Source organism: Callorhinus ursinus, unplaced genomic scaffold (genome assembly GCF_003265705.2).
Source record: "Callorhinus ursinus isolate GAN/ISIS: 27379988/994484 unplaced genomic scaffold, GSC_fseal_2.0 scaffold2, whole genome shotgun sequence".
NCBI classification, from domain to species: domain Eukaryota; kingdom Metazoa; phylum Chordata; class Mammalia; order Carnivora; family Otariidae; genus Callorhinus; species Callorhinus ursinus.
The window spans coordinates 9,463,943-9,478,506 of NW_027397064.1; the positions used below are offsets into that span (position 1 = coordinate 9,463,943).

General features: G+C 39.3%; 2 protein-coding genes across 9 annotated transcripts in view; one reads left to right on the forward strand and one right to left on the reverse strand.

The window, feature by feature from the left end:
- SPHKAP (SPHK1 interactor, AKAP domain containing) overlaps positions 1 to 6,953 on the forward strand; it is a 171,872-nt gene extending 164,919 nt beyond the window's left edge. For all 8 annotated transcript variants that reach the window (XM_073877597.1, XM_073877599.1, XM_073877606.1 and 5 more), the window contains one exon: positions 4,541 to 6,953. In XM_073877597.1, the coding sequence (XP_073733698.1) occupies positions 4,541 to 4,684 (144 nt within the window). In that variant the 3' untranslated portion in view covers positions 4,685 to 6,953. The remainder of the gene's footprint in view (positions 1 to 4,540) is intronic.
- The window catches only part of DAW1 (dynein assembly factor with WD repeats 1), a 194,094-nt gene that overhangs the window by 97,486 nt on the left and 82,044 nt on the right, over positions 1 to 14,564 (reverse strand). The gene's annotated exons all lie outside the window — the stretch shown is intronic.

The following is a 14,564-nucleotide window of genomic DNA, read 5'->3' on the forward strand; positions in this document are numbered from 1 at the left end:
TTTTTTTTTTAATGGGATTTCTCACACCTCAACTATGAGCCAAATGCACAGAATTACCTGGGACACTTACTTACAATTCATATGCCTAGGCCCTTCCTTGGCCCTGATTATGTTCGATGGGGCCCAGAAATATATATTTTTTAACAATTTCCGTCAAGTGAAGTCATTTTGATGAGTACTGAAGTTTGAGACCCCCTTCCATAAGAAATATCCTGAAGTAGTGGCAGAATTTGAGGTAACTTTAAGTATCCTAAATTCCAGGGCAAAGATTGCTGAGAATCGTAATGCCTAATGATCTAAAACAGTTTGTAAACATCATTCACAATGGCTGACACTATATGCAACTGATGAATCACTAAATTCTACCCCTGAAAATAATAATGCAGTATATGTTAACTAAATTGAATTTAAATAAAGAATTTTTTAAAAGTTTAACCTGATTAATTCAAAGTGAAAAAAAATCATGAAGGTAACTTTTTTAAAAAAATGACATAAATTAGCCAATTATTCTGCCTCTTGGATACAAGGTATCATTGCACTCTAGATCCTTTTCTAAATCGAATGAGCTTCTGTGAGCTAGAATGGCCTGATGACTGGCTTCACTGTAAATCAGTGCCTTTCTCATCTTTATGCATTTGAAAATTACTTCCTTTTCTTGGAGGCAATGCAAAGAACAGAGGAAAGAGAGGAAACAGGTGTATGCATACCTCCCCAAGAAAGTGAGGGTCAGAAGAGACATGATCTCACATCTAATTTCTCATTCTATTCAACATGAAAAGTGGTGGTAGGACAATAAGAGAAAAAAAGGAAGGAAAAATAGAGAAGAATTATACAGTGTCTTAACTTAGACCATCTTAACGAAATACCATAGACTGAGCTGCTTATACAAGACATTTATTTGCTCACAGTTCTGGAGGCTGTGAGGTCCAAGATCAAGTTACCAGCAGATTCCACTCCTGGTGAGGGCCCTCTCCCTCCCTCTTTCCTCCTAAGGTAGACAGAGAGAGCTCTGGTGTCTCTTCCTTTTCTTATAAGGGCATAAATCTTATCATGGGAGCCCCATCCTCATGACCTCATCTAAACCCAAAGGCCCCACCACGTAATACCATCACATTGGGGTTTGGGGTTTCAATATATGAATTTGGTGGAGAATACTGACATTTATGTGGATAATAGATACTAAATCTCTTTGTTTATAAACATAAGAAATTGTCTTGAATTGAACCCTTTAGTCAAGGTTCTCAAACTCAGTGTGTTCTAGAATCACCTGGGGAGATTTATAGACCTAGATGCTCTGACCAATTAAATTAGAATCTCCTCTTGGTATGAAGCCCAGGCATTGGAGTTTTCTGAAGGTCTCTGGTGGTTCCAGGGTACAGCCAAGGCTGGTAATCATGGCTCTACAGGCTATAATTGCAGGAGCAATATAAAAACCAACTCACTTGTGTTTAATAAAATGGAAGTCTGCCTTGGAGCAAAAGAAGGTAGTTACTTTCAGAAATCCAAGCTGAGTGTTTCCTAAAAATCTCACAGCTTGCAACAACTCCCATAGATTTTACCATAGGATTTTGTAAACGACTGATCTAATTTAGTAAATGTGCCTGTGAATATAAAAGTCCTCTACCATGTAACACTCTTCTTCAAATGAGTCTGTCAATGATACACCATCACAGGATGTAAATCCTTCTAGTTTCTTAAGACAAAATATTTGCTCAAGGAAATGCCAATTATGATCTATAGAAAGGGAACCTAATTATTGATTGTGAAATGGCAGGAAATGAAAATATTTGATTTTTATTTTTCAGTGCATTGAAATGGAAAACTCAGATCCCTGACATACTGAAGCTGATTATAAAATTACCAGAGCAAACACATGGACAGGCACAATGAAAAATCTAGGGCCAGATGCTAAATTGAATGTGGTTTTAAAGGCTATAGTAACAAGCTGGAAATGTCCTTTCTTGGCTTCTTCACAATTTTAGCCTCATTTTTATTTAGAAATTTCTTGCAGTCAAGGAAGAAAAGAAAGTGTAAGACCTTCTTGCTCATGAGACACACAGATGTTTCAAGGTCTTGATGTCTGAGATTAAGTCATCACAGCCTCAGAGTAGGCTATAGTTAGTGGGGCCAGATCATTTTTAAAAGCTTCTTTATTGGGATATCAGACTGGATTTAGAAATCATGAGACAGATTCTAGCCTGTGACCATTCCACAAACTACTGGCAGAGTGACTACCTTCTGGCCCATTTTGACAACTTTGGGTCAATCAACCTCATCCTGTGGTCATCACCACAGTGGGAGATCCTCCTTCAACAAGTCCTAAGTAGATGGAAAGAAGCAGTAATTGAGCTTCTAAAGAGGTCTGAGGCTGAGAGCCTTCTGGGAAGGGCTTAGCAAATACTGACATCTGCTCCAGAGTTTTGATTGTCTCTTAGAGCAATGACTCAGGGATAAAAGTTGGGAACAGAGTGGTAGACCAGTGAGCCAGAGTTTACAGAAAGAAAGAAAGGAGCTGAGGCTAATTTTATATTTCTGTGTATTTTATGTTGACTGCATCTTTATAAGACATGTTAAGGGAGAGGAGACACCCTCAAGGGATGGGTCTGGCCTAAGGCCATTGGTGACACTTGAAGGAATTCTTGAAGAGAAGTCACCAACTTATGAACCTCTCACAATGAGACCTCAGAAACTTGATGTTCAAGCCTTCTCCACTGGTAACACCTACTTTCTAGACTTCCAGTAAGAGCTGGAAAAGTCTGATTTGTCAAATCAGGCAAAGACATCCTAGCCTTTCTCTCTTTTTCTCTGATGCTTCATGTTTTTACCATTAGTATGACAGAAAACATGCCTCAGATCATTCATACATGCCAAGATATAAGTAACAGCTGACAAAGTTATTTTTATTCATCTCCATAAATTACTAATAGTTGCTAGGAATGTTCCCCTATCTGAGGGTATTTGCCTTTTAAGCAAAGTCTTAACCTTTTTAAAAGATAAAGCTCTCTAAAATTTCAGGAATCTGACAGACAGGAAACTAGGCAGAAGTTGCAAAGGGGTCCCAAACAACTAGTAGTTTATGAAATGTTATCACTGAGACCAAGGGAGATGAATGGAGCTAACCTTCCATTGCTGTTCTAGTGAAGAGTGAAGAGAGGTCCGGGCTATCCTACCCCACAACATACACAACGCTGTCAGTCACAATTCAATAAGACAGATGCCACATGATCAGCTTTTACTGTGCTTCTTGCCCACTACCATTTCACTAATCTAGGCTCTGTTCAGCCTCAGCTTACAACCACTTTTGTGGAGCATCCTATCAATAGAAAATTATTGACTAAACAGCCTCAAGATACACATGTTTAAATTACATATGTGTAAATACATTACATAACACTTAAGAAAGAATACTTAGATGAGGTTCATCCTCAATGATTCTGGTTGCCATCCCATATTTCAAATAGTCTTCATGGTCATTTTGAATGTATTTGACTCACATTTGGTCATTTGTTCCTTCTCTCATTCAGCAAATATTTATTGAACACCTATCAGGTACAGGCACAAGATAGTAGGATATGGCTTAGGTGTTGTCCTTCCCTGGGGGATTATTATCTATAGTTGCTATTGACCTCCTATCTGTCTCTTTGTTTACATCATCCTAAAGATCGTGCACATGTTTTCATCTCTCAAGACCTCAATTTTTCATTGTTAATGTCTGCTTCACAGAGTTGTTGACAGAGTTGAATGAGGTTACATGCAGAAATGTACTTCGTACAGGTTTTGGCCCTTAATAATTGTCACTTTTCTTTAAAAGTATCTGCCTAAGGAGTTTGAGAGGCCTTCACCCTGGCTTCAGCCCACAGTGTCATGAAGGGAATGATCGACAATGATTTCTCATCTTTCAACACTTCAGCTCACAATTCACCTGCAGCCAAAAACATTGTCTCTAAGTCGTGGCCAGTTGAAGCTGGTACCAATAACTGGGTGACAAATCTAGGGTGTTTCTTTAATCTTTACTTTTCCTTTTGCAATGGAAAGCCAATGTCTCTTGAAATGTGATGATGGGGGAGGGGATTTTTCAAGATGGAGTGAAGAGGCTGTAAGTGACCATACCCAAAAGTTTAGCACTTGATTTACTTAGCCTAAATGTATGCATCCAATCAGAGATTATTTGGGACAGGTAGAAGGTCCTGGGAGCTATGCTGTACAGTCCTGCCAGAGAGAGTCCAACCCAGAGAAAAGCAAACCTGAGGAAACTCTGGAAATATCTAAAAGACGGACTCTTGAAAGAAGAATTCCATCTAGTCTCCAGCAGTCAATGGATGGCAACTGCTCTGAAGAAGAAAATTCCAGTTCACTTGAAAGAACTCCCCAGCAATCTGAATTGTCTTAAAAGGAAGTAGACTGTCCTAGAAAATAGTCCTCTGTCACTAGAGATTAAAAATATAGCCCAGAGAGATGTTGGTTTTGGAAGAATGATTGAATGTGTTAAATTTGAGGCTCATCCGTAATATGTGAATCCTAACTCTGTGCTTGATTTTAGTTTTTAGATGTCGTGCGGCTGGTTCAGCAGAAGTCCTGGAAAGTGGGAGATATCTTTCATGCCGTTGTTCAGTACTGCAAAATGCATGAGAAACAGAAGGATGGGACCCCAAGTCTCTTTGACTGGCTCTTGGAACTGGGATAAGACAGCTTTGCCCTTTAGAGATTCCTTTCCTTTCTCCCAGCTTAGATTACAGTGGTTTGCTCTAAATGCTCTAAACTTTCTCAAAACATCCCATCACATTAGCAGAGCTATAAAAAATCTGCTATTCAACTCTACTGCACATGGAATAAGTCTGAGGAAAAGCAATAGGTCTGTACAAATCAATACAACCTATGAGCGAGTTCAAAAGAGCTTGCATTAGGATGGCTGGAAAAACCAAAAATTTAATGGGCCCTAAACTAAAAGCTTACAACTAGGCCCAAAAATCCAGGAAAGTTGTTCTTAAATATTTTTAATTATATAAACTTCTGGGTAATGTCTCCAATTATGTGAATCAACTAGAAGCAAAGTAACTAATCAAAATAATTTTGTAAACTATGATATAATCTTTATTTTACTCTTTCAAGCTGACTCAGGGGCTGTCAGCCCAGGTCAACACTTAAGATATGGATGAGAAATTTCCAGAATTTTGATACAAAGGATTTTCACTATCAGACCAATATCAGTGGATATTAACGGAAGTACAAGAGTATTACTGATGTCCTCTACTGAGGTGATTTCATTTACTTACTTCAACTCACTGATAATACTCCGCACCTCCCCAACAATATCTGTGTTTCCACCTAACCAGAATACTATTGGTTTTTAGTTGAGAGAGAGAAAGACTGAAGATGGTCTCATGTCCATCTCTGTATCACTTGGGTAACATGCTTACAGAATTCTTACCATAAGGAAAATCTTTCTTACAAAAAAAAAAAAAAAAGTCTTTTGAGATAAAATCTGCTTGTGTATTAAATTATATAAGATATAAACTTTCATTTTATTTTTATTGTAAATTATGAAGAGATTATTATCTTAAATAATATATTGAGTTATCTTAGAGGTTCATAAAACATGAGGGGATTGTTGTGTTATGTGTCATATCTTGACACGTGAGCTCAGTGCTTTTACTATAAATGTGTTGGTTCTGGTATGGCAGACCTGTTACCTGGGTGGCATTTGTAATAACAGACGCAGGATTTGACATAACCTACTGGGATCATACACTCCTTCTGATTCAAAGATATTGGCATTTAATTTGGGAAGAAGAAAACACATTATCACATTTAGTTTATTTTAATAACAGATTGACTCTTCTGAAAAATAAAAAGTATCTAACTTCTCCTCTCCCTTCAACTAAATGAGGTACACTGGCTTTTATTTTCTTGACCAAAGAAGGTGTTTATTGAAGATTTCCTGAAATACCATGCTTTTATTCTATTTTTAAAAATTGTGAAGTAATTTTAAGTGTGAACAAGGCCCCATGCCATCAGTGCTGGCCTTATGCATCATCAACATCTTGAAATGTCAAGAAAGCTTCCTTGTAAGACTTACTTCCCTCTTCAACACAGACGGAGGAATCCTCCCCAGTACTCATTAGACATTTATTATATTAATAGTCCAAATTTAGGACATGTGTTTAATTTGTCACATTTTTTAAAATTTTTATTATGTTATGTTAGTCACCATACAATACATCATTGGTTTTGGACGTAGTGATCCACGATCCATTGTTTTCGTATAACACCCAGTGCTCCATGCAACACATGCCCTCCTTAATACCCATCACCAGGCTAACTAACCCATCCCCCCACCCCCTCCCCTCTAGAACCCTCAGTTTGTTTCTCAGAGTCCATAGTCTCTCATGGTTCGTCTCCCCCTCTGATCCCCCTCTTCATTTTGCCCTTCCTTCTCCTAATGTCCTCCATGTTATTCCTTATGTTCCACAAATAAGTGAAACCATATGATAATTGACTTTCTTTGCTTGACTTATTTCACTTAGCATCATCTCCTCCAGTCCCATCCATGTTGATGTAAAAGTTGGGTATTCATCCTTTCTGATGGCTGAGTCATATTCCCTTGTATATATGGACCACATCTTCTCTATCCATTCATCTGTTGAAGGACATCTCGGCTCTTTCCACAGTTTGGCTATTGCAGACATTGCTGCTATGAACATTGGAGTGCATATGGCCGTCACATTAACAAGATGTCAAATTTTAAAATGTATCCATTATCTCAAGCCAAAAGTTCTTTGTGGAAAAGGATATATTTATTTTTTAAACAATCCCAGAATATTGTGTGTGGATGTTTGTTGTGCTCAAATGAATGTTTACTTATCCTACAAAGCACAAATACTGGATTGTAACCGTGTGATAAAGTTATATACACGTTGTACCTAATGTTGCAAACTAATCAATAAATTTTTGTTGCCGAATTGTTCATCTTTTTTTCTCCACAAGTCCTAAGTGCCTCATAGAACACAAGAGCCACAGTATGATTGGATGAAGGTGGATCATCCCTAGACAAGCTTTACTGTTACACTTTTAACTTTCGAATAAGCCCATGTTCTTTGACTAAATTAGTTAGCACCAGTGATATTCATGTAAATTGGCATTTCTCAACCTTGGCACTATTGACATTTGGGACTAAATAATTCTTTGTTACTGTGCCTTCTAGAATGTTTAGCAGCCCCCCAGCCCTTATCCACTAGATGCCAGTAACCACTTCCTCCCATTGTAACAACAAAAAATATCTCCCAACGCTGCCAAACCACCCCTGGGTGACAAAAATCACCACCAGTTAGGGGTTGCTGGTATAAATAATACCCTGAAGGGGCAGAGCCTGAGGCTCTAGAAGGTGTTAGGTTAAAGGAAGGGGAGCCTGTAGTCTCTAGTCTAGAGAATCCCAGTAGGAACCTGACAATCAAGCATTCCCTCTCACCTTCCCAAGGCCCATGGGCTGTGGCCTTTACAGCAAGTCTGGGGGATGGGAGAAAGAAGCACAGAGCAAACAAGGCTTGGGGATAAGCTGACCTAGACTCCAGTAAACTAGAGGTAAACTTATCGGGCTTAAAGGTAAATGGATCAGTGCTCTTTGAATTCAGGAAATAAATTATTAGAATTTGTGCAAATAAAACACTGAGACTTCTGAGCACTTTATATTATTCACCAAGAAGAAGGCATAAATAATGCTATGTAAAGGCTTGTCCAGTCAGCTACAGGGTAATGTCAAATAAAAATGAACTCTGGACATTGGCAAGGAGAGACTTTATTTGAAAGGGTTATAATGAGAAGGAGAAAGGGGTTGTTGCAATGGGGCACCGAGGTTATGGTAACATTGAGAGTGGTCCCCCTGGGAGACCTGCCAGCAATTGACTGAGAAGGAAGGATTGGAGGGAAGGGCAGAGAGAGAGAGTCTTAAGCACACTCTGTGCTGAGTGCAGAGTTTACAGAGAGCTCTCGATCTCACAACCCTGAGATCATGACCCAAGCCAAAACCAATAGCTGGTCCCTTAGCTGACTGCGCCACCTATGCACCCCCTCAGGAGGGGCTTCTTAACGAGGGCTGTAGGTTAGACCAGGTTGAGGATGGGTCAACATTCAGGGGCCTGGAGAAAGGACAGAAGCTCCTGAATTCTGGTGAAATGAATTTGGTGAACAAGCACCTTGCTCTAGTTGATCAGTGGGTATGAGTCATTCAGCTAATCATTTATAAGGCGAAGAATGAGAATTTGAGGGGGGGGTCCCTGTCTGAGGCAAATAAGAGGTCATTCTGGAGTCCAAGGCTCAGAGCTTAGCTCTTAGGAACCAGCCAAAGGCATGATCTGAAAACAAGCCTCTTTTCAGGATCTGTAGGATTTGAGCAAGCCAGGCCTCCTGACACCCTTTCCACCACCTGCTTCTAGCATGGTAAGTAGAATACCTGCATCTCTGGGCATCAATGATTATGATGATTGTAATCTCCTTGAGGGTGGAGCCACCTTTGGGTCCATGGCTTCTGCCCTAGTCCTTGCACAAAGCCTTGCCCACTGGGAAACCTAGTAGGCTGTGGGTAACTTTTGTTTCCAACTAACGATGTTCAACCACTAATTCCTGAAACACAATTCTACCAAAATGTTCTTCTTAGCTTACCAGAATCTGCTGCCCTGGTATATTAAGCTTCTTGAGATTTTTTTTGTTTATGAAATTACTTTTGGACATAAGCAAGTGAAACTTTCTATGAAAAACTGCCTTTTATTTTAGTTGCATAAGAATTTTGATCACAGAAGTGAAAATGTTTTCATGGTGTTGGGATGCATTTAAATCATATTCAGGACATTATCAGCAGGACTTTGAGGCCGATTGAGTATAAACACGTTTGAATGAAGTGGACAAGGAAAAAACATCTGAGCTTCCCTTCCATCAGCAAAAATTGTGCTTGAGAAAAGCCAACAAAATACAATCTGCTGGTGTTGCTGCAAGAATCCTTCGACCACCTAAATTTTCCATTTCCTGTAACAGTTCCCTTAAAATGCTCTCCCCACCCCCATTAAAGCCCCATAACCAGTTTCTTCTGCTTCTTTTCAGTTTTCACATCTCCTTCCTATTTCCTCCCCGTCTTTTCTTTAGAAATGGCCTTTTGTTAAATTCTTATCAACCAGTTATTTATTTGCCTTTGGAAGATTCTCACTGCTTTGTTGAACTCTGTCCCATTTACTGCTTCAATCTCTGCTGCGCCTGTTTCCGGCCCGGAATGTGGCAGGGACTCCAGATGCTACCACGATGCTCAAAGCGCCACAGATCCCAGGTGCAAAGATTGTTTCCTGGCGGATTGTGTGGTCCCTGGGCTGAACACCCGGCTCAAGTCTTTTTTTTTTTTTTTTTTCAATTTGTATTATTGAAGTATAGTTGACATACAAGGTTATATTAGTTTCTGGTGTACCATGTAGCGATTCGACAGCTCTGTCCATTACTCAGTGCCCCCCACAATGAGTACAGTTACCATCAGTCGCTCTACAGTGTTACTACAGTATTTCTGACTATTCCCTATGCTGTAGTTCTCATCCCCATGACTTACTTGGTTTAGAACTAGAAGTCTGTCCCTCTTAATTCCCTTCACCTATTCCACCCATTCCTCCAGTCTGTTTTCTGTATTTATGAACCTGTTTCTGCTTGTTTGTTTTTTGTTGTTGTATTCGTTGTTTTTTAGGTTCCACATATAAGCAAAATCATATGGTATTGGTCTTTGTCAGGCTATCTCATTTCACTTAGCATGGTTCCCTGTTGGTCCGTCCATGCTGCCACAAATGGCAAGATTGCATTCTTTTTAATGGCTGAGTAATATTCCATCATCCATACACCACAGTCTCTTTACCCATTCATCTATCAATGGACACTGAGATTGTTTCCATATCTTGGCTATTATAAATAATGCTCCTGTAACAAACACAGAGGTGCATATATCTTTTAGAATTAGTGATTTCCTTTTCTCTGTGTAAATGCCCAAGAGTGGAATTACTGGATCATATGGTATTTCTGTTGTTAATTCTTTGAGGACTGTCCAGACTGTTTCCTATAGCTACTGCACCGATTTACATTCCTACCAACAGTGCACGAGGGTTCCCTTTTCTCCACATCCTTGTCAACACTGGTTATTTCTTGTTTGTTTTTTTCTGCTAGTCTGTCCCAAATCTTTATAAACACAAAATACATCCCTCTTTTGCCATATCACAAACAACAGCATGGGACACAGGTAAGTTAGGAGAGTTTTACTTCTTCCGGAGGAAAACAGAATGAATCGCCATTTGTCAAAGTCGAATGAAGGTGGATAAAACCAAGACAGCCTCCAGTTTTAAGTGTACTGGATTCTTCACAGCCATGTGTGCCATGTGGGAAGGGTCCTCTGGCCTACTCTTTCAAGCAACAGGCCAATTATTTTAAGTATAACAATATAATTTTTAGGGATAAAGGCAGTAGGCCACATGTCAGCCTTTTGCCAAAGCCTTAGAAATGTCTAGTAAAGCCTTCCTCAATTAGATCAGTATCTCCTTTTTCCTTCACTCAACATCTGGATCTTCTTTTAAAATGTAAGTGCAAGGATCTATAGACAAAGCAGTCATTTCCAGTCCCAGCTGCGTGTGCCCTCCAGCACCTAAGTTTTTTTTTCTGAAACATTTTGTTTTGTTTTTTTAATGTAACAGATAAAAGTATACAGATAATATATGAAATCACTTCCAGCTATAACATTCTACACATTGTTGTTTGGCAGAGAGAACGGAAAAGGTGGCATTCCCAGGAGGAGCAAATTGGTTCTTCTATGGAATTCCATGTCTCAGGGAAATAAAGATTTGAACAGGCCTCTTATTAAACATCAAGCAGTAGGCTGTCTCTTGGTTTCCTCATTGCAAGATACAGAGAAATCAGATTTTGAGCAATTTTGGATAAAGAGGTGAAGGAATGTTTGAGAGTATTCAGAGAGACAAAGAAAAATGAAGTTACAATTCTGAACACTTTTGTGGTACAGGCTCTTTTGAAAATCTAAGGAAAACTGCACATACGTAAAATTCAGGCATTACCTGTTCAGTTTCAGGAGAATTATTTGAGCCATTTTCAGAATTTTACTCTAGACTCTACATTTCTAGAACCATACAACTCATTCACTATCACCTTCCAGATCCTCCCTCTTGCACCTGCTCTATCTTAGTACCAAAAAGATCCTCAATACATATTTGTTTAAAGAAACCCCCCTTCTAAGATCTCATGGATTTGTGTGGAAATCATATCAAAAGGGTCAGATTCTAACTAAAAAGAATACTGTTTAAAGGCATTTTTTTTGGGGTGTGTAGATTATGTCCTAGTCAAGGAAGGAAGGAAGGAAGGAAGGAAGGAAAAGAAAGAAAGAAAGAAAGAAAGAAAGAAAGAAAGAAAGAAAGAAAGAAAGAAAGAAGAAAGAAAGAAAGAGAAAAAAAGAAAGAAAGAAAAAGAAGAAAGACGGAAGAGAGAGAGGAAGGAAGAAAGGGAGGGAGGGAGGGGGGCGAATGAACTAAGGGAGGGAGAGAGAAGGAAAGGAAGGCAGGGAAGAGGGAAAGAAACCTCTGTAACTCTTGAAGGAATATACAATACTTTTAAAGCAAGAAAATTCTAACTCCAGCAGAAATACGGAGTTGAGTTTATATAACATATGTCATGTCTAATACATGACAAGATAAATGTCCACATTGGCTGCTTTATACTTCAGTCAAAGCCTTGGGCTCCGTTGATGACTGCTCAATTTTTTTTTTTTAAAAGGTTTAAAGGAGTTTATTTTATTTTATTTTTTTTTAAGATTTTATTTATTTATTCATGAGAGACAGAGGGAGAGAGAGAGAGAGAAGCAGAGGGAGAAGCAGGCTCCCAAGGAGCAGGGAGCCCGATGCGGGACTCGATCCCACGACCCTGGGATCATGACCTGAGCCGAAGGCAGACGCTTAACCATCTGAGCCGCCCAGGCGCCCCATGACTGCTCAATTTTTTGAGGAGACTTTTTTATAGCAGCTGCACCAATTTATATTCCCACCAACAGTGCAAGAGGGTTCCCTTTTCTCCACATCCTTGTCAACACTGGTTATTTCTTGTGTTTTTTGTTTGGTTTTTTTATATATATATACTCGTCTGACCCAAATCTTTATAACCACAGAACAGGTTTCCATGCAACAAGAGCTTCTTCTAGTTCCTTCTCAACTGCCAGGGGATGAGCTCCTGATGTCCATCCTCCAATCAAACCACATGCATTTTTTTTCTTTGTCAAAATTTGCTGATAACAGAGATAACAGTTCTAACCACCTGCCAGTCCAAGCAGATTAAATATATTACTTTTAATTTAAAATGTACCCAGAAAAGGAACATCATTCAGCCACAAAAAGAAGGAAATCCTGCCATTTGTAACAACATGGTAAACACTTGAGGGCATTGTGCTAAGTGAAATAGGTCAGATGGAGAAAGACAAATACTGCATGATCTCACTTGTATGCAGAATCTTAAAAAGAAAATTCTAATAGGCGCCTGGGTGGCTCAGTCGGTTAAGTGTTCAACTTGATTTTAGCTCAGGTCATGATCTCAAAGGTTCTGGGACTGAGATCCGCGTCGGGCTGTGTGCTCAGCATGGAGTTTGCTTGAGATTCTCTCTCTCCCTCTCTGTCCCTCCCCCCATTCTCTCTCTCTCTTTCTCTCAAATAAATAAATAAATCTTTAAAAAGATAAGCTAATAGGAAAAAAAGATCAGATTTGTGGTTACCAGAGGAGGGGGCTGAAAGGAGGGGATTATTGGAGGAAGGGGGCCAAAAGGTGCACACTTCCAGTTATAAGATAAATAAGTGCTAGAGAGGGAATGTCCAGAATGATGACTGTAGTGAACACTGCAGTAAGATATCCAGAAGGTTGCTAAGAAGGTAAATCACAAGAGGTCACATCATAAGGAAAAACACCTTTTTTTCCCCTTTTTTGATATCTAAGATGATGGATGATAACTAAGCTCATGTGATAATTATTTCACAATATATGTAAGTTGAATCATTACTCTCTACACCTTCAACTTACATTGTTGTTTGTCAACTATCGCTTAATAAAACTGGGGGCAGAGATAGTTGAAAGAAATGCACCAATAACAATGGTTAAGAATAATATAATAAAAAAGAAGAAATCCTTAGAGATATACCTTAATGAGGAAGAATAAGAATTATATATAATTAACAAAATAATTGTTTCTACATAAATACCTCCTATGAGCACAAAAACTTAAAAAAATGGTTGTGCTTACATTGTTTTACTAATAATTTGCATAATGTAATTAGCTAAAAAACAGTGAGCGGAGACAGCACATGGCTTTTGTAGTAAGTCATTAATTGTAAATATAATAATAAACAATAAAAGTGTATGTTGTTATTTAAAAAATAATAACAATGGTTAAGATAACAAATTTCATGTTATTTCCTTTTACCATAAAAAAGCCATTCAAAAATGCACCAATTCCTGGGGCGCCTGGGTGGCTCAGTCGTTAAGCGTCTGCCTTCGGCTCGGGTCGTGGTCCCAGGGTCCTGGGATCGAGCCCCGTGTTGGGGTCCCTGCTCCACGGGAAGCCTGCTTCTCCCTCTCCCACTCCCCCTGCTTGTGTTCCCCCTCTCGCTGTGTCTCTCTCTGTCAAATAAATAAATAAAATCTTTTAAAAAAATGCACCAATTACAACAGAGCTGCTGTAGATAACTCTGAAGAAATAGGAAGCTATAGGTTCTTATGCCCTTAACAACGTGTTACCGTCTGGCTAAGCATTTCTTGACAGCCCAGTAACCAATTTGCAGAAAAGAGAGCCAGGAAAAGGAATTCAGGAGAATTGCCTGGCATTCTGATAGGCATTCATATTTAGCCTTTTCATTCCCTGAACGTTTATGAGGCACCAGGCATGACAAGCACTGTTTAAGATGACCCAAGAAAATGTGACAGAGAACAGACCATGTGCTTGGCATTTTAGAATTTCCATTCTAGTGAGGGATACAGATGATGAGCCATAACAAAAGTACAATATAGGAAATAAGTTTAATTGAGCATAGAGCATTAGCGAACAGTGCTGGGAAAAAACATAATTAAAAAGCAGGATGAGGTGAAAGAGGGCTGGGAAGTGTTCGTTTGGATCATGTTTAACCCCAGTGGTTCCAAGTTCCTCTCTAGGTAAATCTGAAAGTTTTTGAAGAAATCAAAAATTGTCACTTGAGGGACGCCTGGGTGGCTCAGTCGGTTAAGTGTCTGCCTTCGGCTCAGGTCATGATCCTAGGGTCCTGAGATCGAGTCCCACATCGGGCTCCTTGCTGAATGGGGAGCCTGCTTCTCCCTCTGCCTGCCTCTGTCTCTCTCTCTCTGATAAATAAGTAAAATTTAAAAAAAAAAATTGTCACTTGAAATGGCCCTAACCACTTGTTAGTCAATATAAACATGTGATTTGGGGTCCTAAGTAAGAAGGCGTCTGCAATGTCAGCTACTGTCTACACATCCACAACTGAGAGAGCTTGAACTGACTCATTACCATGGCAACA